This window comes from Muscardinus avellanarius (genome assembly GCF_963383645.1).
Source record: "Muscardinus avellanarius genome assembly, chromosome: 1".
Taxonomy (NCBI): Eukaryota; Metazoa; Chordata; class Mammalia; order Rodentia; family Gliridae; genus Muscardinus; species Muscardinus avellanarius.
The window spans coordinates 223,484,143-223,510,911 of record NC_137786.1 but is presented as its reverse complement, the minus strand read 5'-3'; the positions used below and the strand labels follow the sequence as shown (position 1 = coordinate 223,510,911).

Sequence of the window (26,769 nt, the reverse complement as noted above, 5' to 3'; positions counted from 1 at the left end):
TAAATTATTTCTTACTCCATTATCTTTCTGATAAAACCAGAGTTCTTTTCAGGAGGAAACAAAATAATGAACAGGTTGTCTAACAATTAGACAATGTCTCTTTTCTTGCCAAAGCAGTGATTACGCATATAAGTAAAAAAACATTTTCAGTATATGTAGATATTCATTCCATTCCCAAACTGTTTGGTATATGAAACCATGTTTCTTTTCTCAAAGTTTAAACTTATATTTTTTATAATTAATTATTGCTAATGATTGACTTCAAATTCTGATTGAACACTTGAGTCTCCATAGTAATGTAAGTCCTTATAAACATGAGTTTCCATAAGGACAATATACTCTACTGGAATGTTATTAGCATATTTTCATGCCTTAAAAATATATTTGAGAAATATTTTGTAATTTTTGTACATCTTGATATTTTTAATAATGTCTATAAAACCTTCTCTTATTCAATTCTGAATAAGCCTTCTGACTTATTGAATCACAGTAACATACCTCTATTGAATGCATTTGATGTGCTGAATATGTACAATTTTCATACATTCTAAAAGAATTTTTCGCCTAAAACCCTTATGGCTTCTTTTACCTCCTTGTTTCTCAAGCTGTAGATCAGGGGGTTCAACATGGGAATGATAATGCCATAAAATATGGAAGCCACTTTCATATTCTCCTGGGAATTATCAGAATGGGGCTGTAGGTACATGTAAGAGAGGGTCCCATAAAATATGGTGACAGCTGTCAGGTGGGAGGCACACGTGGAGAAAGTTTTCTTCCTCCCTGCATTAGAAGACATCTTCAGGATGGTGGCCATAATGTACATGTAGGAGAAGATAACAACCATCACAGTGAACATCAGGTTAAATCCCACAAACACAACAAGTAGTCTGATGTTGATATCAATGTTGGAACAAGAAAGGGTGAGAATTGGGGGGACATCACAGAAAAAGTGATCGATGTTGTTGGATTTACAGAAGGTCAGTGAGAAGGTAAATCCAGTGTGCACGGAGGCATTTATTGATCCCAAAACATAGGACCCAGCTACAAGATGTATGCAGATTTTTCGGGACATGATTATAGGATAGCGAAGCGGCTTGCAGATTGCAACATAACGGTCCACGGCCATAGCTGCCAGGAGGTAACAGTCACTGGTAGCAAATGTTGCATAAAACAGTAATTGCATTACGCATCCTCCAAATGATATGGATTTGTTTTCTACTATGAAGTTTTCTAACATCTTGGGAGTGATAGCAGTTGTATAACATATATCAACAAAAGCCAAATTTTGTAAGAAAAAGTACATGGGTGTTTGAAGCCTAGAGTCTGTCTTGATGAGTAGGATCATTCCAGAATTGCCCACCATGGATATTACATAGATCACAAGAAATACAAGAAAGAGGAGACCACAAAACTCAGGCTGGGTACCAAATCCAAGCAGGTAGAATTCGATGACTTCAGTGTTATTTCTTTGAGACATAGCTCCCAAAAAGCCTATGTAGAAGACCAGTAGAGGAACCAAAGAAAGAGGAAAAACTTTGATTTCTTCAAATTGAAATGCTCTCACATTTCACATCACATTTTCTTTTTGAATTGTCTCTGAAAAACATTAAAAACAGATTTATTACTTCCCAAGCAATTTTTCAATATTCTTGATAGCAATCCATGAAAATAACAAGTGGACTTGTGCCATATATTCAATTTAAACTGAAGAATACTTCTTAGAATATTGAATTTAAATTTATGCTTCTAAGAAACACAGATTATTGTCTTTTCCACTATTTTAAGCTACAGTTATATTACCTATATTTGCACGAGGCAATACTCACTGATGATTTTTTACCTTTTCAGCAGCCTATGGTATTTCTTAGCCATTTATTATTTTAGTTATTTAATCACAGTTCAAGCTTTTGAACATAGTAGAATTCGTTATTTGGACTGAGAAGAATTTTCTGAGCTATGTTTATGTTCACACAGGTTTGATGGCTTCACAGTATGTTTATACTACTGCCTTTTTTCTATTTCCATCAGAGGTTTTCACTTCAAATACTAGATAGTCCTTTCATTACATATATACAGATACACATAAACATATATGAATATAGATATGTGTATAACATAATTTGTATTTCTCAGGGCATTGCTTGCCCTTTTATCACCTAGCATAAGAAAACATTTGCTTATTTTAAATCCCCAATATTTTTGTTTTTCTTGGCCATATTGTTTGTTTTAGTTAGGCAAAGAGCTGAGATACATTCTTACATGATTGTTCATATAGTGTTAAACTTCAAACTCTCTGACTTAGAGTCTTTGTTCTTAAACACTCTTCCATACTGCCAAACACTGTTAATTGCAGAACAATATCATGGACCCTTGATTGGCAAAGATTGGCTTTCTGGTTTTCAATACACATGTGTCCTCTCTTTTGGAACCAGAGATATATCACACTTCCACCCAAACTTGCTTGTATTATGTTCCACCAGGGGGAACATGGGAAAAGGTCATGAATGCCATGTTTAGGCATGAAGCAGCTCTATTACTCTCATTACTATGCAAACTGGAGGAATATTTCAAAACTATAAATTTGTTTTATTCCTTATCTGTTATCTGGTATTGCTATCCAGGAAGTCTCTGAAAGACTAATGTTAAGGTGGCCAGTTACTACACTAGGGCTCCAGGTTAAAATAATAACTTCAGAAAATCAACGTAATTGTTTTGTTGAAATGTGATGCAAATATTGTATAGGAAATAGTAAAAGAATAGGAAGTAAGGATTTGGTACTGTGATGAATGTCTAGTTCAGGATATGAAAATCCATCAATGTAGTCTATGTGTTTACATAAAGAAGAAAAATAATATTATCATGTAAGTTTGTGAACACATATATTTGACAAAATTTAACACTTATTCATGACTGAAAGAAAAAGCTACTAACACTAGTAAGAGAAACAAGTTTCTTACTTGATGTAAGAAACTTACTTGATCTAAAAAAATCCTTAAAGGTTAGACACTGAGTGCTAGCCATTTAAGACTAATAAAAGTATAAGCTCAACATTGCAAATATACCCTCACCATTGCTATCCATCATAATTATGGAAGGTCTAGTCCATGAAATGGGGGGGAAAATAATAAAGTCATATATTTCAGAAAACAAGATATGCAACTGTCCTTATTTATATGTGGCATGATTGTCAGAAAACACATCTACAACAGGAATTATAACTAGTACATAGATACAACTGTCATAGTCAAAGATGATTCAAATTAGAAAATTGGTAAAGTACATGAATAGACATTTTACAAAAGAGGGACACACGGCTGGTAAGTCAATTTATGAAAAATTGTCTTAGGTCCCTAGCCATGAGAAAATGCAAATTAATAAAATGATGGATATCATTACACTGACCATGATGAGCCATCACTACATATGTATCATAATTGTTAACACAAAGTAATTTCAATATAAAATCTTGGCAAAGACACAGAACGGTTGGGTTTCCCATATATCACTGCTTACTCTGGAACGTAGGTTAGTAGTTTCTTATAAATCTAAAATATACTTACTATACAGTTTAGTCGTTGTACTCCTGGACACAAAACATGTGTTGTGTTGCACAAAACTTATACCCATGTAAATAGGTTTCATTGCAGCTTCACCTGTAGTAGCCCCCAAACTGCAAAGAGCTAAAATTTTCTCTAATAGGACATTGGTTGAACAAATTGTGTTACAGCCAAACGTTATGTTAAGTGAGATTAGTCAGCCACAAAAAGTGAAAAGTTAGATGTTCCACCTAATATGCAGAAGCTAGGGAGAAAATGGGACTTGGCAGGACTCCAGACAAAGGAGGAGAATCCTTAGATGAGTTAAGAAGGTGACGTTACTGAGGGAGATGGGAGTAGAAAGAGGGAAACACCTGAGGGACGTGATGATTTACATACACAAATATATCAGTCAAAAACTGTGCTAACATATTTGTAACTGAACAACTAATTTTTTTGTCAATGTGACTGATGTGAGTGAACATTGTTAATCTTACTTGAACATAGAGTGGTATATCATCAACAACTAGTATTGCCACATCCATAAAGTATCTTTAAAACAATGTTGAATATTATGTACAATAAATGAGTGAGGTTTTTAAAAAGTTAAAAATAAACCAACCCCTCCCCCAAACTGTGCTATGCAGGGGAAGAAGGGGAGGGGGGAATAAGGTGGGAACTGGGGGAGGGCACAATGAGTATAGTGTGCCTGTGCATGTGCCTCTATCACCTTGAACTTAATCAAGATGTATGATAATAATACTCCAATAAAAATTTAAAAAGAAACAGGAAAACTATAAATAAATGCAATATTTGGTAGAATCTCAATAGACTTGGTTAGATACAAAAAATAGTTTCTAAAGTTTACATATTATATAATTGCATTTGTAAAATGTCATTATAGTGACAAAATTGGAGCCAGGCGTGGTGGTGAACGCTTGTAATCCCAGTACTTGGGAGGCTGAGACAGGAGGACCACAGGTTTGCAGCCAGTTTTATCTGCTTAGTAAGGCCCTCTGCAACTTAGTGAGACCTTGTTTAAAAATAAAGAATAAACAATAGGGCTGGGGGTATAGCTTGGAGGTAGAATGCCCCTGAGTTAAGTCCTTGGTACCACAAGAAAAAAAAAAAGCAACAAAATTGTAGAGCTGAAGAACAGATCAGTAACTGCAGGAGGAGGGCAGGGGTAAAGGTTGTAGGTGGAGGAGGTGGTGTGTTTATAAGGGGTGGTGTGTGGGAAAATTATAAGGGGTGGTGTGATGGAATATTCTACGTCTCAATTATTATGGTGGTGACCCAAATCTACACCAATGAGCAAAGGTCATAGTGCCACACACATGCTGTATCGACATCAAAATCCCAGTTTTGGTGTCAAAGTCAAATTATGTAAGATGTCACCCTTGAGGGGAAACTCAGTGAAGGGTTCACAGGAACTGTCTCCATGATCTTTTCCACTTCTTATTAACCTATGAGTATTTTAAAGTGAAGAGTAAAATAAAAATTAAGAAGGAAAAGTGAGGCTGCATTGAGTACTATGAGGTTTAAGGAGGCAAATTTATGTAGACTTCCCAGGAGAGAGCCAGGCTGTGCCTGAGTACCAGGAAATTTCTGTGAAATGTTCACTCACATTCTTTCCCAGGCAACATTATCCTTCTCTTCACTTCCATCAAATCCCATTGATGCAGTGAGTCCTGGTCTCAGGGTGAGACATGCTGGGACTCTGCCTCCCACCCTTTCACTCTGTTGATTCCTGCACACACTGTAGTGATGCCCAGCTGAAGTTGAAAGTGGAGTTTGCTTTGCTTTACTTACAGGGGAGCTGCCTCCAGATTCTCTTTCTGCAACTGGTACAGCTGATGCACCAGGTCCCCCTGTGTGCTTCCCCTCCACCAGAGAGCTTATAGCTGGGACCTCAGGGATCAATACTCACTCCCTTGAGAGCTGAGGTTCCTGAGCTAAGATGTAATTGGAAATACAAGGTTTGCTAGTTATTTTTGTATGAAGAAAATCTAAGTTCTCTAGAGAGAATGATTTACTAAAAAACTGTAGTGTAATTTATAGAGAGGATGATATTTTTTTTATGACATTTATGCTTTAAAAACTGCATTTTGAGCCAGGTGTGGTGGTACACAGTTGTAATCCCCATGCTTGGGAGGCTGAGACTGGAGGATCACATAGGTTCGAAGCCAGCCTCAGGTACTTAGTGAAAATCTCAGCAACTTAGTGAGACCCTGTTTCCAAATAAAATATAAAAATAGGTCTGGGAGTAGAGCCCAGAGGTATAAAGCCCATGGGTTCCACCACCGTACCACTGAAACAAACAAACAAACAAACAAACAAACAAAACAAAAACCTGCATTTTTAATCAGGTTTAGCATCTTTTATCTGAGGATCATCATTTAGATGTAGATAAATCTTGTCACTGTAATCAGTAAAACATAACTTTATGAAAAAAGAAAGCTAAATCTAACTTAAATTTAAGGGTTTATGGTTTCAGTGTGCAAGAAATTATATATTCTATGAATGTATATTGTAGCAATAACAGAATTTTGCAAATGACATAATTATCTTCTTTGTGCCTCAGTATAATTCTATTGTGTGTATATACTATGGGATGAGAGAAAAATCTTTGCCAGTTACTAGTCTTATAGAGAACTAATGTCTAGAATATACAAAGAGCTTAAAAATATCAAGGCAGAAGAGAGGCATGGAACAACCCAGTGAATAACAACAGGACTGTGTTGCTTTTGAAGGGGTTTAAGAGCACATCTTGCAGAGTCTCTGCTGGGTTCAATGTGCAGAACTAGGAAAGCTGTTTTTCTTATTTTTGGAACATAATTATGACCAAGATGCATGGACAAAACAAGTAGAGGAGGGAAACCATCAGAGGAACTCTTACACGCTTTCTGCCTAACTATTACATAATAGTCTCCGGCTCCTAAGACTCTGGATACAGGCTTAGAGTCATCTTGTCTGGAATTTTTCTGTGTAGAGCCAAAAGCTTCCTATTGGTTAGCAGCAACTAGGCCAGTAGAAGTGGACTAGGACCTCGTCTCACATTGATGGTACCTCAGACATTGGTCGGCTATGTGAACCCTTTCTTTCTTTCTTTCTTTCTTTCTTTCTTTCTTTCTTTCTTTCTTTCTTTCTTTCTTTCTCTTTCTTCTTTTTTGTGGTACTGTTGTTTCTGGAAATCCTTCTATCTCCGGGCTACACTCCCAGACCTATTCTATACTTTTTATTTTGAAATTTTATACTTATTTTATACTTTTTATTTTTATTAAGGGTCTCTTAAGCCAGCGTGGTTGGCTTTGAACCTGTGTAATTCTCCTGTCTTCGCCTCCCAAGCATGGGGGTTATAAGCCCATGTCTGGCATTGCCTATTTCTTATTGCTAGAGTTGTTTTGACTTTCACCTAAGTCCAATTAGAATGGCCATCATTCAAAACACAAACAACGATAAATGCTTGTGTGGATGTGGAGAAGTGGAAACCCTAAAATATTGTTGGTAGGATTGTAAATTAGTGCAACCACTTTGGAAAACAGTATGGAGAATCCTCAGAAGAATTGGAATGAACTTACCATATGATCCAGCAATACCACTTTTGGGTATCTACCCAAAAGAAATGAAACCAAATTACCAAACTAATGCGTGCTTATCTATGTTCATAGTTGCACAATCCACCAAACTATGGAACCAGCCAAAATGGGTACAAATACAAAACTATGGGATATGGACTTTTACTCACCCAAAATAAAAACAAAATTACATCATTTATAGGGAAATGGATGGAACTGAAGGATGTTATGCTAAGTGATATTAGCCAGTCACAAAAAATAAGAAATCGGATGCTCTCTCTAATATGTGGAAGTTAGGGAGAAAATGGTTCATAGGAGGAATTCTAGATAAAGAAGGAGATTCTATAGATGAGCAAATAAGGTGGCCTAATTAAGGGAATGAGAGAGGGGAAAGAGGGAAATTCTCTAATGCACATGATATACTTTAACAAACATATCAATGCCAATCACCAATCCAAATATGAGAAGAGAGGGGAAGGAAATGGAGTGGGAATTGGGTAAGGGCTAATTGGGTGATGTGTGCATGTATGTCTCCACCATCTTGTACTCCATTAAGTTGTATGACTACAATGCACCAATGAAAATATTTAAAAATAAATGAGTAATTGAACTGAATAGATAATTCTCAAAGGAAAAAATACAAATGTACAATAAATATATAAAAAGTGCAATATCATTACAATTAGGGAAATACAAATCAAAATCTTGCTGAGATTTACTCTAACCTCAGTTAGAATGACAATCATCAAGAAAAAAAACAGTAACAAGTGCTGTCAAGGATGTGGGGTAATAGGAACCCTTATATACAGTTGGTGGGACTGGAAATTAATACAGCCATTATAGAGATCTGTTTTGAGGTTCTTTAGAAGATAGAGAATTGGAAACAACATCTGACTCAGCTATACCACTCTTGGACACTGTTCCCAAAGGAAATGAAATCAGAATATTACAGTGATACATATAAATCTGTGTTTATTTCTGCACAATTGACAATAAACAAATCATGGAACCATCAATAGATGAATGGGTTATGAATCTGACGTATACACACAATTTTACTCAGCCATTACTACTTTTTATTTGTATTTTTTTGAAGAGGGAATATCTAACCTGTTCATGTCTTCCCATTGTATTTTGGAAGTATTTATCTTGATTTCAGAGGTTCATAGCTGCAGAGGAATTCTGCCTCAGAATAAATCATACCATGAATCTTACTTATATCTGATCCATATAATACTTAGATGAGACATAAGACTTTAGACTTCATAGTTGATGGCAGAATGTAATGAGAATTAGAGACTGTTGGAATGAAATGAATTCACTTTGCATTTGAGAAGAAAATGAATTTTAGGGGTTTAGAGGGGAAATTTTATGGAGTATTTGTAGCTTCCCCCAAATTCAAGTGTTGATACTCCTAAAACACAATATGAGAATAATAGAAAATAGCATCTTTGGGAGGTAATTAAGTCATGAGGGTGGAGTCCTCATGCATGAATTTAGAGGGCTCTTGAGACCCTTTTTGTGCCAAATGGGGGCAAATAAGGATAAAAAAGATGTTGATCTTTGACAAGACAGTTTTCACCAGAACTGTGCTGGTATCTAGATTTTTTTTATTCCTAGCCTTCAGAACAATGAGAAAGAGATTATTGATCTTTACAAACCATCCAGTTGACAGTAATATATTACAGAGCCCAAATTGAGAACCAAATTAGGAAAACACTATACATACAATTTCGTTATTTTTTTTTCTAAAATTTTTTCTCTTAGGGGGAAGCTACAGAGAAAATAGGAAACATAACGACAGTTAGATAAATGAGAAAGGAACTAGTAAAATAGTGGATGGTGTTGGGGGAGAAGAGTGAAGAGGGAGAATGGATTGAGGAAGTAAAGAGTTCAAATAATGCAAAGTTCATATATGAAGGTAGCACTACCAATGTCACTAACATGCACAGGGAGAGAAGAGGGGAGAGTGGGTGAGATGTGGAAGGTGCTGTGGTGTGCAAGAATGTTTGTATCACTTTGAACCTCACTATAATGTATAGTTAAAATGCACTACTTAAAGTATAAAAAAATTAGAACCAGTCAAAGTAGAGGTGCCTAGAGTGAAGTGTGGTAGAGGTCCACATGTGACTTCCATTATCCTCAGGGATGCATTGTCCTGTGGACATCAATTAGAGCATATTTATTTATTATTTTTATTTTATTCTTATGTGGATCATATTGAAAATGACATAAATTCACACAGTGCTTGGTGCCCTGTCCCCCACCACTTTGAGTGTCCAGGTTGACCATGCTACATTCACACTTATACACATATTTGAATGTAGCTCCTCCATTAATCAACCTCAGCCTTTCTTCTCCCTGACCCTTCCTTTCTAGCTTTGCTGAGGTTTCCCCTCCATTATCTGGAGTCCCTCTGGTGTCCCTAATACTCCCTTGTTTGGTCATATTAGAGAAAATATATGTCTCTTCCTGTGCTTGGCTGATCTCAACATAATGTTCTCCAGTATTTCCATCTTCTTGTGAATTACATGATTTTGTTCTTTATTATTGAGTAGAATTCCATTGTGTGTATTTTCCATAATTTTGCAATCCATTTATCTGTTGATGGAGACCTAGGTTGCTTCCATATTTTGGCTCTTATGAATTGTGCTGCTATGAACATGTGTACACAAATGTTACTGTAGTTCTCTGATTTCAACCCCTTTGGAAAGATATCCAGAAGTTTTATAGCCAGATCATATGGTGGATCCATTTCCAGTTTTCTAAGGAATCTCCACATTGATCTCCATAGAAGCTGAACCAGACTGCGCTCCCAACAACAGTGTAAGAGAGTTCCTATTTCCCCACATCCTCACCAGAATTTGTTGTTATTTGACTTCTTTATGCTTGCCACTCTGATTGGGGTCACAGGGCTGGTTCAACATACATAAATCAATACATGTTTTTCACCACATAAAAAAGAACTGAGAATAAAAACCACATGATCATGTAAATAGATGCTGAAAAAGCATTTGACAAAATCCAACACCCATTCATTTAAAAATGCAGAAAATTGGAATAGAAGTGCCATATTTTAACATCATTAAGGCAATATACAATAAACCCAAAGCCAATATCATATTAAATGGGGAAAAACTATAAAAATTTTCTCTAAAATCAGGAACAAGACACGGTTGCCCACTATCACCACTCCATTTCAAAATAGTCCTCAAAACTCTTGCCACAGGAGTAAGAGAAAGATATTAAGGGAATTCAAATAGGAAAAAGGAATTAAAATGATTCTTGTTTGCAAAGGACATGATTCTTTATCTAGAAGACCCAAAGAACTCAACCAAACAACTACTGGAGATGATTAACCAATTCAGCAAAGTTACAGGATACAAAATTAATCTAAAGAAATCAGTTGCTTTTCTATATGCCAACAATGAATTCCCAATGAAAGAAATAAATTAGAGTACTCTTAAAACAATATGCCTGGAGTACCACCAACTCAGGAGGCTCACTTGTGTCTTCGGCATCCAGAGTTTTTACTGGGGCTTGAGAACTGTCTTGCTGTCTTGACCACATGAATCATCCTCAGATCTAAACTACTACTGGAAGGTGAGATAATGGCTTCTGTCTCCAGGTACCTCTTGAGTTTGAAATGGATACTTCCCTAAACTCCCATTATAAATCACTTTGTTGGACCAAAGGCTCCAGGCAAAGCTGACACACCTATTATGAAGGACATTCTTTCAACACAGAAATTACTTCACAGTAGCTGAGAGCAAAGCCAGCCTTTTTTTTTTTTTTTTTTTTGAGGTGAGCTTAATTCTTCAGTACACACTCCCAAATGCAAGACTGTGTCTCAGGAATAAAAACTTAGACTTGCCTTGTCTAATTTCCTATGGAGTCTGAAATACAAACTGTCAAGTTTTGGAAGCATTACCTTCCCTGTAAAATCAGCATCCTTTCAGGAAGGAAAAAGAAATGGAGCAATATACAGACAGCAATGTCTTATTCTTACTGCCTTTGTCAGAGCAGTGAACAAACATGTCAGAGCAGTGAACAAACACTCTTACTTTGAGCTCATGTAGATCTATTTTTCTTCCTGTGATTTCTTCCCAAAACTGGTCTATGATACCATATTTCTTCCATTGGAGCCTCAGCTAATATTTTTTAATAAATAAATATCTCCACTAATGATTGACTTCAAATTCTGATTAAAGACTTGAGCCTCTGTAGTAATGTTCAGAAATATTTACTGGACCCAGTATGTTCTTCTGAAATATAGGCTGCCATGAGAGCATTTTGGAACACTGGATCCTTATTCGATGGAAAATTTCAAGTTGTCTGTGTCCATTCTTTGTTCACTCACCCAACAATTATTTTAATGAGTACCTAATAAATTACTAATAATTATTAGATGTCTGGGATATGATGGTTAGCTAAATATCTGTCATCCTTGACTTGAAAGAGATTCAACTTGCAGGTTTCTTATACCTACATCCATGGAAGAATGAATAATAACTTGATCAGGGTGTCAGTTGAAAAGCATTTTTACTCTGTGGAGGAACCTACCCTTGTGTGGTCAGGTATTTAAATGGCAACAAATTCTTTCCTTTTTTCCCTGCACATCATTAAGATGTGAAGTACAGTCTGTGCACTGAGCATTTCTGCCACTCTTCTCGTTTAGACTCTAAGGGTTCTTGTCCTCCCTTTGAATTTTCAAGTTTCTGTGGTTTATTGTTGTCTGAACAAAAATGATTGGTATTCCTTGCACAGATGAGCGATCACTGGTAGATATTTAGATCCACCCATTTCTAGATTACTTCTAGTGGAATAGAAAGTGTGTGCAGGGGTTTCTTGGCATTCTCATAGGCAAGATGGAGATGAAAGAAGAGTAACAAAGGTAACTGAACATGGAAATAAATGGTTTCAAGTGTCCAGGAGTATAACAAATAGAGGAAAAAGGAGAGTTTGAGTCCTAAGATGATATGTATTTATTTTTACATCTTAATGGGATATTGATATTCCTAGGGGAGATCAGAATTATAAAAGCAGGTAAAGGAGAGTCATTATTTATTTGGGAAGCTGGTTCTGGAGTTGACTGAGACTCAAGGAAGGCATCCTGTGATGTGGATTCTGTCATCTTCTTAGGTTCCTTTGGGTAACTAATGTCCTCCAGGCCTCTTCTGCCCCCAAATTTCCATGGGAACTCTTCTAAATGCAGGGGATGGTTAGTGTTCTGGCATCAATAACAGAAAGCAGCTCACCATTAAAAGCACTTTCTCTCACCTTGATGAGCATCAGAATGAACTGAGGAACTTATTAAGAACACTGATCCTAGCCGGGCACAATTGTAATTTCAGTAGTTGGGAGGTTGAGACAGGAGGATTGCAAGTTCCTGGCCAGCCTCATCACCTTAGTGAAGTCTTTTGCAACTTAGCAAAGCCCTGTTTCAAAAATAAGAATAAAATAGGGCTAAAGGTGTAGCCAGGAGGTAGAATGATCCTGGGTTCAATCCTCAGTACTGTAAAAAAGAAAAAAACAAAAAATAAGAAACAAAAACCACTGACCCCTTCCACTCAAGAGCTGTTCATGGAAGAAGCTATTCATGCGAGCAAGGATTCCTGGATCTCAGCGCCAGACAGAGCCACCTCTTACCCCACTAATCTTCGAGTTGTAACTGGTTCTGAATGCATTTCTTGGTTGCCATGGAAACCAAGGTGCCCGCTTCCACTGGTGGCCAGAAGTACCCTGGAACTGGAAGCTATGGGCCTCCCAGGACTCACCATGGCTGCCTTGTTGGGTAGCATCCTGTTTGTCACTGGTATGCTAAGAAGGTGGATGAGATGCTAGAAGGGTGTAGGGAACTGACCCTCCCATGAGGAAGCTGGGTGGGAATAGGGCTGAGATGGGGCTTCCAGATGAGTGAAGCCACAGGAAGAGGCGTGAAGAGAGAATAGAGAGTCTGTCACACCAAAAGCATCGGTCAGAACCTGGCTCAGAAGACAATTTTTAAAGATATACATTTATTTTACATTCATATTTGTCCAGTATTTAGAACTTAATTTATGAAAGACCCCATTGTAGGTAATTGAGATAAGTTACTTGAGAGGGAATGAACTGGAATTTTAATATTTGTTACATATAATTAGAGTTTTTCTATCCATTAAAATATACTTAAAATATTTGATTTCTTTTTTGTGACTAATCTCACTTAGCATAATGCCATCCAGTTCCTTCTATTTCTCTGTAAATGACATAACTGCATTTTTTCTTAATGGCTAAGTAAAATTCCACTGTGTACATATCTCATAATTTTGTAATCCATTCATCTGTTGATGGACATCTTGACTGGTTCCGTAGTTTGGCAATGGTGAATTATGTAGCTATGAACATAGATACACATTCATTAATTTGGTAGTTTGGTTTCCTTTCTTTTGGGTAGATACCCAGAAGTGGTATTGCTGGATCATTTGGTAAGTTTGTTCCCATTCTTCTGAAGATCCTTCATACTCTTTTACAAAGTGGTCGCACTAATTTGCAATCCCACCAACAATGTATTAGAGTTTCCACTTCACATTCTCACCAGTATCAGATGCTCTTTCTAATATGTGGAAGCTAGGGAGAAAATGGGTCATAGGAGGAACTCTAGATGAAGAAGGAGATTCTATAGATGAGCAAATGAGGTAACCTAACTGAGGGGATGGGAGAGAGGAATTGGGGAAAGAGGGAAATTCTCTAATGCACATGATGTACTTTAACAAACATATCAATGGCAATCATTAAGACAAACATGAGAGGGAGGAGAGGGAGGGAATGTGGTGAGAGCTTGGTAAGAGATAATTGGATGATGTGTGCATGTATGTCTCCACCATCTTGCAACCCATTAAAATGTATGAATACAATGCACCAATAAAGATAAAAAATTATAAACTAAAAAAACCAAACAAAAAGGAAAAATATTTTAAATAATCATTTGTAAGTTTTTCAGATGCTTCTTTGTATTTTTAATAATGTAAATAAGGACTTTTCCATGAGAAGTTTAAGATGCCTTCTTCAAGTGGTATTTCATGGAAAGTAAATCTCTGGAGAGGTTATTGGGACATTTCTCTCCTTCTAACTTGACATATTAATAAGGGTAGCTTTGATTTAAGAGCTGAACACATTTTGAATTTCAGAATTTTTTAAATTGTGGTAACATCTCTACTAGATGCTTTGATATGCTGAATTTTAACAAATTATACTCATTATAAAAGAATATTTTGCCTAAAACTCTTATAGATTCTTTTACCTTTTTTCTCAAGCTGTAGATCAGGGGATTCAACATGGAAATGATAATGCCACAAAATATGGAGGCCACTTTCATATTCTCCTAGGAATTGTCAGACTGGGGCTGTAAGTCCATGTAAGAGAGTGTCCTATAAAATTGGTGACACCTGTCAGATGAGAGACACATGTGGAGAAGGTCTTTTTCTTTCCTGTGGTAGAAGACACCTTTAGGATGGTGGTGATGATGTATGTGTAAGAGAACATTAGAACCAGCACAGTGAACATCAGGTTAAATCCCACAAACACAAGTAGGCTGATGTTTATGTCAATGTTGGAGCATGAATGGGTAATATTTGGGATAACATCATGACAAAGGTGATCAATGTTAGACTTACAGAAGGACAAGAAAAATGTAAAACTTGTATACATGGAGGCATTTATTGATCCCATGAAATATGACCCAGATACCAGGTGGATGCAAATTTCTCAGGTTATAGAATGGTGAAGAGGCTTACAGATAGCAACAGAATGGTGTACAACCTTAGCTGCTAGGAGGTAACAGTTGCTGGTCACAAATATTGCATAGGCCAATAATTTTATTAAACATCCTCCAAGTGATAGAGATTTATTTTCTACTATGAAGTTTTTTGATGGAGGACATGGATAAAGCTTGAGAAATGAAAGGTTCCAAAAGAGTTAAAGGAGATTCTATGAAAGGTCAAATCCTCCAAAACTCTGGGTGTGACTCCTGCCCTTTCTGGAATTTGCCCTCTAAGGCCCACCAGTGAGGGCAGGGGGCTGATCTTCAACACAAGACCTGTAATGTCACAGGTCTTCCTTTTGTCTGGCTTATGATTGTATCTTAGTGATTTACATGTCCTTCACTTAATGCCCCACTATTGTACTTTGGTGTTTACTCTTTTCTACTAGGATCTGATGATCAACCTAATTGGAGAAGGGTATAAAGATCTTAGTTTTAGAGAATAAATTTTGTCAGTTGCACGAGAGGCAATTGTCTGGGTCTGTCATTTCGGGTTTCTCCCTCCCATGTCCCAGAGGGGAATCTCCACAGTTTTTCAGCATCTTGGGAGTGATGGCATCTGTGAAACAGATATCAACAAAAGCCAAGTTTTGTAAGATAAAGTACATGGGTGTTTGAAGCCTGGAATCTGTCTTGATGAGGTTTACCTACTGTCAACATCACCTAGATCACAAGAAAATCAATGAAGAGGATAATGGCAAACTCATATTGGGCACCAAATCCTAGTAGGTAGAATTAAGTGACTTCAGCAACATTTCCTTGTGTTATGGCTACCAACAATCTGGAGAGGATGACGAGAAAGGCAAAAACAAGAAAGGAAATCATTGTGACTTTTTAAACAAAACGATTCTTACATTTCACGTTTTTTTTTTTTTTAACCTTGATGTTCATGAAGACTCACAAACAGGATAATTGCTTTTCAAATATTATTTTCTATAATCTGGATGTGAAAACAGTACAGTACCAGTGTAGTTGATCCATAAATTAATTTTAACATAAAGAATACTTCATAGATGAATACAGACTTTTTTCTGTATAAATCTAAGAAATATAAATTAACATACTTTTCCACAGTAATAATCCAATCCAGGTCTATATTTGTATAAGGCAGTATTAAAATTTCATTTTGCACCTTTTCAGCAGCTTGTAGTTTTTTGTAAACACCTTTTTAATTATGTAATACTAGCTTAAACTCTTGAAATTGGGATGTAGCACAGTGGTAGAGCACTTGCCTAACATGCTCAAGATTTGGATTCAATCCTCAGTAATGAGGAGAAAAAGACTTATGATAATACTAAATGTTTATATTCTAGATTCCATTAATGTTAAAAACTTAACCAAGGAGGTAAAAGACCTCTACAAAGAAAATTTAAAACACTGAAAAAAGAAATTAAAGATCTTAGAAGAGGGATAGATCTTCCATGTTCATGGATAGGCAGAATAAATATCATCAAAGTGGCCATACTTCCAAAAGTGATCTACAGATTCAATGCAATACCTATTAAATTATCAGGATCATTTCTCACAGACATAGAAAAATCAGTCCTTAAATTGAAACAACAACAACAAAAAAACCAGAATAGCTAAAGTAGTTCTCAGCAACAAAAACCATGCAGGAGGAATCACAATACCTGAGTTTAAGCTATACTACAAAGCCATTGTAATAAATACAGCATGGTACTAGCACAATATCAGATATATAGACCAATGGAGCAGGATAGAAGACTCAGAAACAAGTCCACACACTTACAACCAATTGATTTTTTTGACAAAGGGGCCAAAAACATACACTGGAAAAAAGATAGCTTGTTCAACAAATAGTGTTGGCAAAACTGGTTAACCATATGCAGAAAAATGAAAATAATCTCACTTTCTCACCCTGCACAAGAGTTAATTCAAGATGGATCAAAGACTTAGAAATTAGACCAGAGACTTGAGGCTCCTTAAAGAGGGCATAAATCCAACACTGCAACACATAGGCACACATAAAAATCTTTCTCAACAAGACCCCAAAGACACAAGAAACTAAAAGGCAAATTAATACATAGGATTGCATGAAACTGAAGAGCTTCTGTACAGCAAAGGAAAATGTCAAGAACCTCAATCAAGAGCCAACAGAATGGGAGAAGATTTTTGCCACCTACTCCTCCAATAGAAGACTAATATCTAGAATATAGAGAACAGAAGAAACTCAGCACTAAGAAAACCAATAGCCCAATCAAAAATGAAATAGATACTTCATGAAAAAAGAAATTCAAATGACCAATAAATGCATGAAAAAATGATCAACATCATTAGCAATCAGAGAGATGCAAATCAAACCCTGAGATTTCACCTAACTCCAACTAGAATGACAATCATTCAAAACACAAACAAGAACAAATGCTGGCGAGGATGCAGAAAAGTGGGAACTCTAAAACATTGTTGGTGGGATTGCAAATTAGTGCAACCACTTTGGAAAACAGTATGGAGGATCCTCAGAAGAATGGGAAAAATTCTACCATTTGATACAGCAATACCACTTCTGGGTATCTACTCAAAAGAAAGGAAATCAAAGTACCAAACTAATGCATGTGTATCTATGTTCACAGCTGCACAATACACCCTTGCCAAAGTATGGGACCAGCCAAGATGTCCATCAACAGATGAATAAACTGTGGGATATGTACACAATGGAATTTAACTCAGCCATAAAGAAAAACACAATTACATCATTCACAGGGAAATGAATGGAACTGGAGGACATCATGCTATGTGAGATTAGTCAGTCACAAAAAATAAGTAATCAGATGCTTTACTTAATATGCAAAGGCTAGGGAGAAATGGGTAACAGGAGAAACTCTAGATGAAGAAGGAAATTCTATAGAGAAACAAATAAGGCGACCTAACTGAGGGGATGGAGGAGGAAAGGGAAACTCTCTAAAGCACATGATGTACTTAAAAAAACATATCAAAGTCAATCACTAAGCCAAGCATGGGAAAGAGGAATGGGGTGGAGATTGGGTAAGGGCTAATTGGGTGATGTGTGCATGTATGCCTACACAAGTTGTTTATCTCATTAAGATGTATAACTACAATGCACCAAAAAAAAAAAAAAACTGAAAAAAAGAAAAAGAAACTTATAAGCTAGACTTGGTGGTGCATGCCTGTAATACCAGTATATGGGAGCCTAAGAAAGGAGGATCACAGGCTCAAGGCCAATTTAACATTTTAGTAAGCCTTTCTAACTCTCAGACGAGCTACACCTTCACATAGCAGAAGGCCAGGAGGAATGGGCCCTCAGTGATGAGAATACAGCAAATGAAGGCATTGTGGATACACTGTCATCTCTGGATTTTTAAATTTCTAGAGACATAAACACTGTGGATAACTCTAGTAATGGAGCCAAACATTATTGTCTTCAATTCAACCTTTAATAAGAACTTATAAAAAATGAGTTCTAGCAAATATTTTCCTCAGGTGAATTTTTTATAATATAAATGAAATGGAGCCTTAAAAGATGGCTCTCCTCTTGCAAGGAAAACAGTTACTAAAGGAAACTGGACTGTTGCAGTGGTCTGTTTAAACCACAGTCTTAAACCAGGTATAATGATGCACTTCTATAATCCAGTACTTGGGAGGCTGAGGCAGGAGGATTCCAGGTTCAAAGCTAGTCTCAGCAACTTAGTGAGACCCTTATCCACTTAGAGATACTCTGTTACCAAATAAAATAGGGAAGTGGGTGTAGCTTAGAAGTACAATGCCCTGGGTTCAGTCCCTGAAAACACACATATACACACCAAAGCAAAACACTACAGTCTTGATAGGAGAATGACATTTACCTTCCAAATTTTGCACTATTTTAAATTTAATTTAATTTTTATTTTTATGTGGATCATATTGAAAATGGCATATATTCACACAATTCTTGGTACCCTCTCCACTTCCCCCTCTTCTGCTCCCAACAACGAGTGTCCAGGTTGACCATGCTATATTCATACTTTTACACATATTAGAATGTAGCTCCTCCATTAATCAACCTACCCTTCCGTTCTAGCTTTGTTGAGGTTTTCCCTCCATTGTCTGGAGTCCCTCTTATATTCATTTTTTTTTTGGTGGTGCTGGGGTTCCTGGAAGCCCTTCTACCTCCAGGCTACACTCCCAGACCTATTTTATATTTTTGAAACAGGGTCTCTTACGCCAGCGTGGCTGGCTTCAAACCTGCGCGATCCTCCTGTCTCCGCCTCCCAAGCGCGGGGATTACAAGCGTGCGCCACTACGCCGGCTTCTATATTCCTAATACTTCCTAGTTTGGGCATATTAGAGAAAACATGTGCTTGGCTGATCTCACTTAATATAATGTTCTCCAGGTCTTTCCATCTTCTTGCAAATGACATGATTTTGTTCTTCTTTATTGCTGAGTAGAATTATATTTTGTGTATTTCCCATAATTCTGCAATCCATTTATCTGTTGATGGAGACCTAGGTTGGTTCATATTTTGGCTCTTATGAATTGTGCTGCTATGAACATGGGTATACATATGTTACTGTAGTTCTCTGATTTCAACCCCTTTGGAAAGATACCCGGGAGTGTTATAGCTGGATCATATGGTGGATCCATTCCCAGTTTTCTAAGGAATCTCCACATTGATCTCCATAATGAATGAACTAGTTTGCACTCCCAACAACAGTGTAAGAGAGTTCCTATTTCCCCACATCTTCACCAGAATTTGTTGTTATTTGACTTCTTTATGCTTGCCACTCTGATTAGAGTTAGATGGAATCTCAGTGTAGTTTTGATTTGCATCTCCCTGATCACTAATGAGGTTGAACATTTTGTTTTTGTGTATCCATTGACCATTTGTATCTCTTCTTTTGTGAAGTGTCTGTTCAATTCAGTTGCCCATATCTTGATTGGGTTATTTGTTTTGCTAGTGTAGAGTCTTTTGAGCTCTTTGTTTATTCTGGATATTAGCCCTCTATCTGAGTGGTGGCTGGTAAAGATCTTTTCCCATTCTTTAGTCTTCCTCTTTAGGTTATGGATGGTTTCCTTTGATGAGAAGAAACCTTTTAGTTTGAAGCTATCCCACTTGTTAATTATTGCTTTAATTTCCAGATCTTTGGTGGTTTTGTTGAGAAAGTTACTGCCTGTGCCAATATGTTGTAGTGTTGAGCCTATGGTCTCCTCTAATAACTTCACAGTCTCAGGTCTAATTTCTAAGTCTTTGATCCATCTCAAGTTGATTCCTGTGCATGGTGAGACATAAGGATTTATTTCCATCTTTCTATAAATGGATATCCAGTTCTCCCAGCACCATTTGTTGAAAAGGCTATCTTTTCTCCAGCATATGAGTTTGGCCCCTTTGTCCAAGATCAATTGACTATAGGTGTGTTGAGTTTTTGTATCTTCTATTCTGTTCCATTGGTCTGTATGCCCATTGTTGTGCCAATACTCTGTAGTATAATTTGAAGTCAGGGATTATGATGCCTCCTGCATGGTTCTTATTGCCAAGAATTGCCTTTGCTATTCTGGGTCTTTTTTTTCTCCATATAAAATTATGACTAATTTTTCTAGGTCTATGAAGAATGTCATTGGTATTTTGATAGGAATTGCATTGAGTCTCTAGATCACTTTTGGCAGAATGGCCATTTTGATATTTATTCTGCCTATCCATGAGCAAGGGTGATCTTTCCATCATCCAAGGTCTCCTTCAATTTATTTTTTTAATGTTTTATAGTTTTCATTGTAAGGTATTTTACATCTTTGGTTAGGTTTATTCCTAGGTATTTTATTGGCTTTGAGGTTATAGTAAATGGAATTTTTAAATTTCTTTAATTGTAGATTCATTGTTGGCATATAGAAAAGCAATTGATTTCTTTAGATTGATCTTGTTTCCTCCGACTTTGCTGAATTATCAGCTCCAGTACTCTTTTGGTTGAGTTATTTAGGTCTTCTAAATAATCATGTCATCTGTAAACAAGGAGAGTTTTAATTCCTTTCTTCCTAGTTGAACACCATCGATAGTCGTCTCTTGTCTTATTATTGTGGCAAGAGTCTCGAGAACTATTTTTTTTTTTCGAGAACTATTTTGAAAAGGAGTGGTGATAATGGGCATCCTTGTGTTGTTCCTAATTTTAGAGGAAATTCTCGCAGTTTTCCCCATTCAATATGATGTTGGCTTTGGGTTTATTTTATATTGCCTTAATGATGTTAAAATACAATTTTTTTATTCCAATTTTCTGCAGTGTTTTTTTTTAACATGAATGGGTGTTGGATTTTGTCAAATGCTTTTTCAGCATCTATTGATATGATCATGTGGTTTTTGTTCTCAGTTCTATTTATGTTGTCAGTAACATGTATTGATTTATGTTGAACTAGCCTTGCTTTTCAGGGATGAAACCAACTTGGTTGTGGTATACAATTCTCTTGATACAGTTTTGAAAGCCAATATTGTGTCCAGAATTTTTGCATCTATGTTCATCAAGGATATTGGCCTGTAATTTTCTTTTCTTCAGGTATATTTATTTGGTTTTGGTATTAATGTAATACTGGCCTCATAGAAAGAACTTGGGAGAATTCCATCTCTTTCAATTTTTCTGACCAAGTTGTGAAGTATTGGAATTAGTTCTTCTCTTAAGGTTTTGTAGCATTAAGCTGGAAACCTATCAGAGCCTGGGCTTTTCTTTGATGGCAGAATTTTTATTCCTGTTTCTGCATCTTTGATTGCTATTGGTTGGTTTAGGCCTGCTATGTCTTCTTGGTTCAAGTTAGGTAGGTTATTTGTGCTTAGAAATATATTGATTTCTTCTATGTTTTCAAAATAGTTTCTGATAATTCTATCAATTTCCCCACTGTGTGTTGTGATGTTTCCTTTTTTATTTCTGATTTTAATGATTTGAGTTGATTGTCTTTCTTTTAATTTCTATCATATCTTTTTGGTGAAGTGTTCCTTTTAATAAAAGGAAGTGTCCTGCTTTGTCTTTTCTGATATGTTTTTGCCTAAAGTCTGTTTTGTTGGATATCAGCATTGTTACCCCTGCCCGTTTTTTGGTCTCCCTTAGCATGATATATCTTTTTTCATCCTCTCACTTTTAGTCTTTAAATGTCTTTGGCTATAAGGTGAATTTTTTGAAAGCAGCATATATTTGAATTATGCTTTTTAATCCACATTGCCAGTCTATGTCTTTTAATTGGTAAGTTATTATTGAAATATGATTTTGTTTCCTGTCATTTTGAGTTCTATATTCTGTTTGGTAAAATGTTATTTCTTATTTGCTTAGTTGCCCTGCTGATCAACTTTATCTCTTCTCTGGTTCTGATATTTGCTTCTTTTTTTCTTCTTTATGTTTTTTTTAAAGTATTTTCTCTAATGTTGGCTTTGTATTCATGAATTTTTTGAGATTCTGCTTATCTTGAAACACTTTTGTTTCTTCATCAATTCGGGATACTAACCTTGCTGGATATAGCAGCTTTTGTTGGAAGTTGTTTTATTCCAGGGTCTGGATTACATCATACCAGTCTCTCCTGGTATTCATGACTTGGGTTGTAAAATATTAGGTGATTTTTATACTATAGGTGATTTTTATCTGTATATCACTCATCCTTTTGTTCACACTGCCTTTAAGATTCTTTCTTTGGCCTCTATGTTGGTCATTTTGATTATTATATGGCATGAGTAGGTCCTTCTTTGATCTTGTCTTAATAGTGTTCTGTATGTCTTCTTGGCATGTATGTCCAAGTCTCTTTCCATCTTTGGTAATTCTCTGAAATTATTTCTCTGAAGAGATTACAAAAACCCTTTGTCTGTACCTCTATCCTTTCTTCAATGCCTTTTATCCATAAATAGATTTTTTCATGTTGTCCCATAGTTGTTGGATGTTTAGGTTTTGTTGCTGTAGTGACTTCTTTATGCTATTGACTGTGATTTTGGTTTTGAATGAACTCTATTTTCCATTTCATCTACTCTTCTAGAATTTCTTTCTGTTGCTTTCTTCATTTCATTTGACTCATTTCATTCCAGACCTCTTTCTGATTCTTTCTTAATGTCTTCATTTCTTCTTTCATTTCCTGTATACTTGCTGTGAGGCCTTTCATCATCTTGAAGATCAGGATTCGTAATTCTCCTTGCATTTTGATTTCCCTTGTTTCCTCACTGTTCCTAGTTCTCATATTTTCAGGGTTCTCAGGCTTGTTTTTTGATGTCTTGGCATTTTCTCTTTTGTGTTTGATTCTGTGGGTATCCTGTCTGATCCAATCTTAGTAGTAGGAATTTAGGGGGTCAGCGGTGCTTTTTTCAATGGTGAGGATTGGGTAAGGGGGAGGAGCTAGGGTGATGGGTACAGGAGTCAGATAAAGTAGAGGATATTATTAGGTTGAATAAAAATCTAAGTATAATAAGGTAGTATGTGGTTGAGAATGAGAGAAGGTTAGATAGTAGGACTCATATAGTTAGTAGACTATTAGGTATGGAGATATAAAATAGCTTGAATAAAGGACAAGGAGACACAGTAAGGGAAAAAATAAAAGTTTTGAGAGAAGGGAGTAGATAGGCTAGAGTGAGGAAGTTTGTAAAAAGAATGCAATGAAGGAGCAAACAAACATGAATAAAGTAACAAAACAAGTTACAAAAACTAACATTTATAAATAAATGACAAAAAAATCCAAAAGAAAATAAAAGAAATAAGAAAGAGAAAAAAAGAAAGGATAAAAATAAAGTAAAAAAAGAACTAGTGACAGTGTGAGAGAAAAACAAAAGAAAAACAAACAAACAAACAAAAAACAGCAGTCCTGCTAATTTATGTAGAAAGGGCTGGTGTTCATATAATATCTGTATGTCTATTCACTGTAGTAAATTCTGGAGTATATTCCAATGTCTCTCATTTGCTTCATAACCTATTGTCAGCTTTTGAACCCACTCTACGAGTGTTTGCACCCATTCTCGCCTCTGACAGCTTTGTGTTTAGGTGTCAGGCCATCGTATGTCACTGTTAATGAGTACCATATAAGTTCAGAGTTGTTCACTTTCCCACCCTGTGCTCTTTACGTCCTCTGGCTCTGGGCTCTGCGGGCCTTCCAGCCTTGGCTCTGTGCTCTCCCTGCTGGGCTCTGGCTCTCTGCTCTGCTCCTTACTGCCCTGGGCCTGTGCCTCCCTACCCTCACCAGCAGAGGGCATCCAGAGTAGACTTGGAGACATCCCCTGTGACCCTGTGCAGTTACTGTGCTCTGAGCACCTTTTCTGTGTATGGAGGTTCTAATTGGATTACCTCCAGGATGGGCTGCCTGGTCTTAGCCTACCCAGTCCCATGGCTCCTCTGGGTGGTCGTCCCTGAGTAATGAGTAATGCAAGCAGTTACCTGGCTGTCCTACTGCTGGGTCTCTGGAGGGCATGGCGTGCTGCTGCGGGTGCTGCCTCTTTCTGAGCATGTTGAGCTTACGGGCTTTTGGATCTTTTTCTCCATCCCTGAAGCATGGTGCTTGTCGCGTAAGATGTTGGAGCTCTGCCACCACTTTCTGCACTTCAAGATTTTGGATTATTTGTTGGGATTTCTTGGGGCTGTGCCGGTACTCGCAGTTTGGCCTGTGGCTGCACCAGGTCAGTTGTGTGCTCAGGCATTTTGCGGGGATCTTGCAGTTCAGAGTACTGGATTACTTTGCCGTGGGTCCTGTTTCTGTTTTGTGAGCTTTGTTTATTTTGTTTGTCAAGACACTGCCTTCTTGTTAGTTGAACTTTATTTGTTTCAGCTACTGAGATGTGCTGCATCTCGCAGTTGCCATTTTGAATCTCCCTCAATTTTACTTTAATCATTCAGAATTAAAGTAATATAACATTATAGAGATAGTTTTTGAAAGATGAGGACACCTTCCACCATAGTTAGCATAGACTGGCATCTGCATAATGAAAGTTAATCAATTCAATATAAATCATTTTGTCTTATGTGTGATGGACATGTTTTTTAATCAAATGAATGCTATAAGGAAAATGCTCACTACCAGAATGTTTAACATACAGTTAGTTCTAGTGCTTCTGAGCCTTCATATGTATTTACCTCTGGACAGTGGAAAAGATACAGGGAGCCCTGGGTTTGACTTCTTGTCCTGACTGTTAACAGGGGCAAAGTTATAACCCCCTCTGCTTTACTTCTATCCTCTGCAAACAAGTGTCAAAGAGCCTACTTTGAAGTTTATTGTGTAAAAATAATTAGGGAAAAAGAAGTTCATTGTGTATCTTGCAATGATGTTTCTAAAAACAAATCTAGAAAAAGATTTAAATAAATTACAGCTGATACATATTCTAGATTAAAACATAGTAGAGAAATGTAATAGATATAACTCTTATAAGATGTGCAAGTCTTGTAAAATGAGAAAGCAAATTGTATAATATGATTTAGAGTGTGGGATTTGAACAATGTCAAGTTGTATAATATTTAGAGTGTGGGAATTTAACAATGTCAAATTATAGACTAATATAGTGTGCGGCTCTTTAACAATGAATCTCACTTTCTTTTGTGTTCATTTTCTTAATTTATTCATGGATAAACTTATTTTATTCTTAATTTATTCTTAATTTATTCATGCATTGAGCTCTTTAATTGTAATTGCCCATGGATATGGTTTGGGGTGAGAAGGAACCTTACTATTAAACTTATAAACCTTGTTGTTTTTATCTTTGTGTTAGAAATTAACAACTTTTATAGTTTTTAAAGGAATACCATTTACCTTTTATGTTGTCACTGGTATAATAGGGCTTACATCTGCCATTTTATTCTTTGTTTTTATCTTGTTTCTTAGTTTTTTGTTCCTGCTTTCTTTGTGGTCCACTTGAATTCATTTTAGAATTCTGATTTCATTTATCTTTAATGTCTTTAGTGTTTATCATTGTATAGTTTTTTAGTGACTGCTGTATATATTGTGTTGTAAGGACATAAGCAGTGCTCTATTTTTTTCTGTTGCAGTGATATAGAAACCTCACTTCCTTTTCATCCCAGATTGTCTCCTATTTAAAAATAGAATCTGCCCTGCTGTGTTCAATCCTCAGTATCCCCCACCACACACAAAAAGAAATAAATATAAAAATCTAAACTGATTACTTAAGTTCTAACTTCAAGAAACTAGAGAAAGAACAAAGTAATACTAGAGGAAGCACAGGGAAGAGAATGCCAAAGCTAAGGGAAATCAATGAAATTGAAAAGAGTAAAACCATGGGGAAAATGAATGAAATAAAGAGAGGGTTCCTAAAAAAGATTTATATAATTGAGAGAGTCCTAGTAGGTATGGCGAAGAACAGAGGGAAGATATGAATTAGTAATGCAGGAATAAACAGGCTGAATCACTTCACACTTAGCAGACAGTAAATTAATAATGAGGGTATTATTATGAACAACTCTTCACACATAAACTTGACAAGTTAGAAGAAAAGGATATAGAACAAATAATCTATGGAATTGATCATTTGGATATCCACATAGCCATGAACAAGGTTAAATTTATAATTTAAAAACATATTCATCAAAAATCACTGGAGACTTTTTTTTTTCAAAATGGCGACTGAGGGACACAGCACTTCTCAGTAGCTGAAGCAAATAAAGTTTAAATACTTAGAAAGCAGTGTCTAAATCAACAAAATAAATACATACCAGGAACCAAAACACATCCAGGTATCTCAGCGGAACCCTGAACTTGAAGAAGAAGAACAAAGATCAGACACGGGACCTGCTGCAGATACAATTGGAACGCTGATCGGGACGCGGATCGGCAGGCTGCCTTTGCAGCTGCCCAAGGAACTGCCTGCCCGATATTACCGCAGCAAGATAATCCGGGACTAAAAACGGACTTAGGACCGCATCTTAAGCAGCAAGCAGCACCCACATCGGAATT

At 36.5% G+C, this 26,769-nt stretch overlaps 1 protein-coding gene and 1 pseudogene across 2 annotated transcripts; both read right to left on the bottom strand.

The window, feature by feature from the left end:
• Window positions 1-547: 547 nt before the first annotated feature.
• On the bottom strand, window positions 548-1,480 carry LOC308265839 (putative olfactory receptor 5AK3; the record flags this gene model as incomplete). Its single annotated transcript, XM_080699774.1, has 1 exon — window positions 548-1,480. The coding sequence occupies exon 1, from the start codon at window positions 1,475-1,477 to the stop codon at window positions 548-550; it is 930 nt and encodes a 309-aa protein (XP_080555900.1). The 5' UTR covers window positions 1,478-1,480.
• Window positions 1,481-14,279: 12,799 nt separating this feature from the next.
• LOC308260106 (putative olfactory receptor 5AK3) lies at window positions 14,280-24,318 on the bottom strand (annotated as a pseudogene). Its single transcript has 3 exons — window positions 24,190-24,318; window positions 15,445-15,562; window positions 14,280-15,009 (listed from the first exon to the last, which is right to left on the bottom strand). The product of its transcript is annotated as a putative olfactory receptor 5AK3 (transcript).
• Between the last annotated feature and the right edge of the window lie 2,451 nt (window positions 24,319-26,769).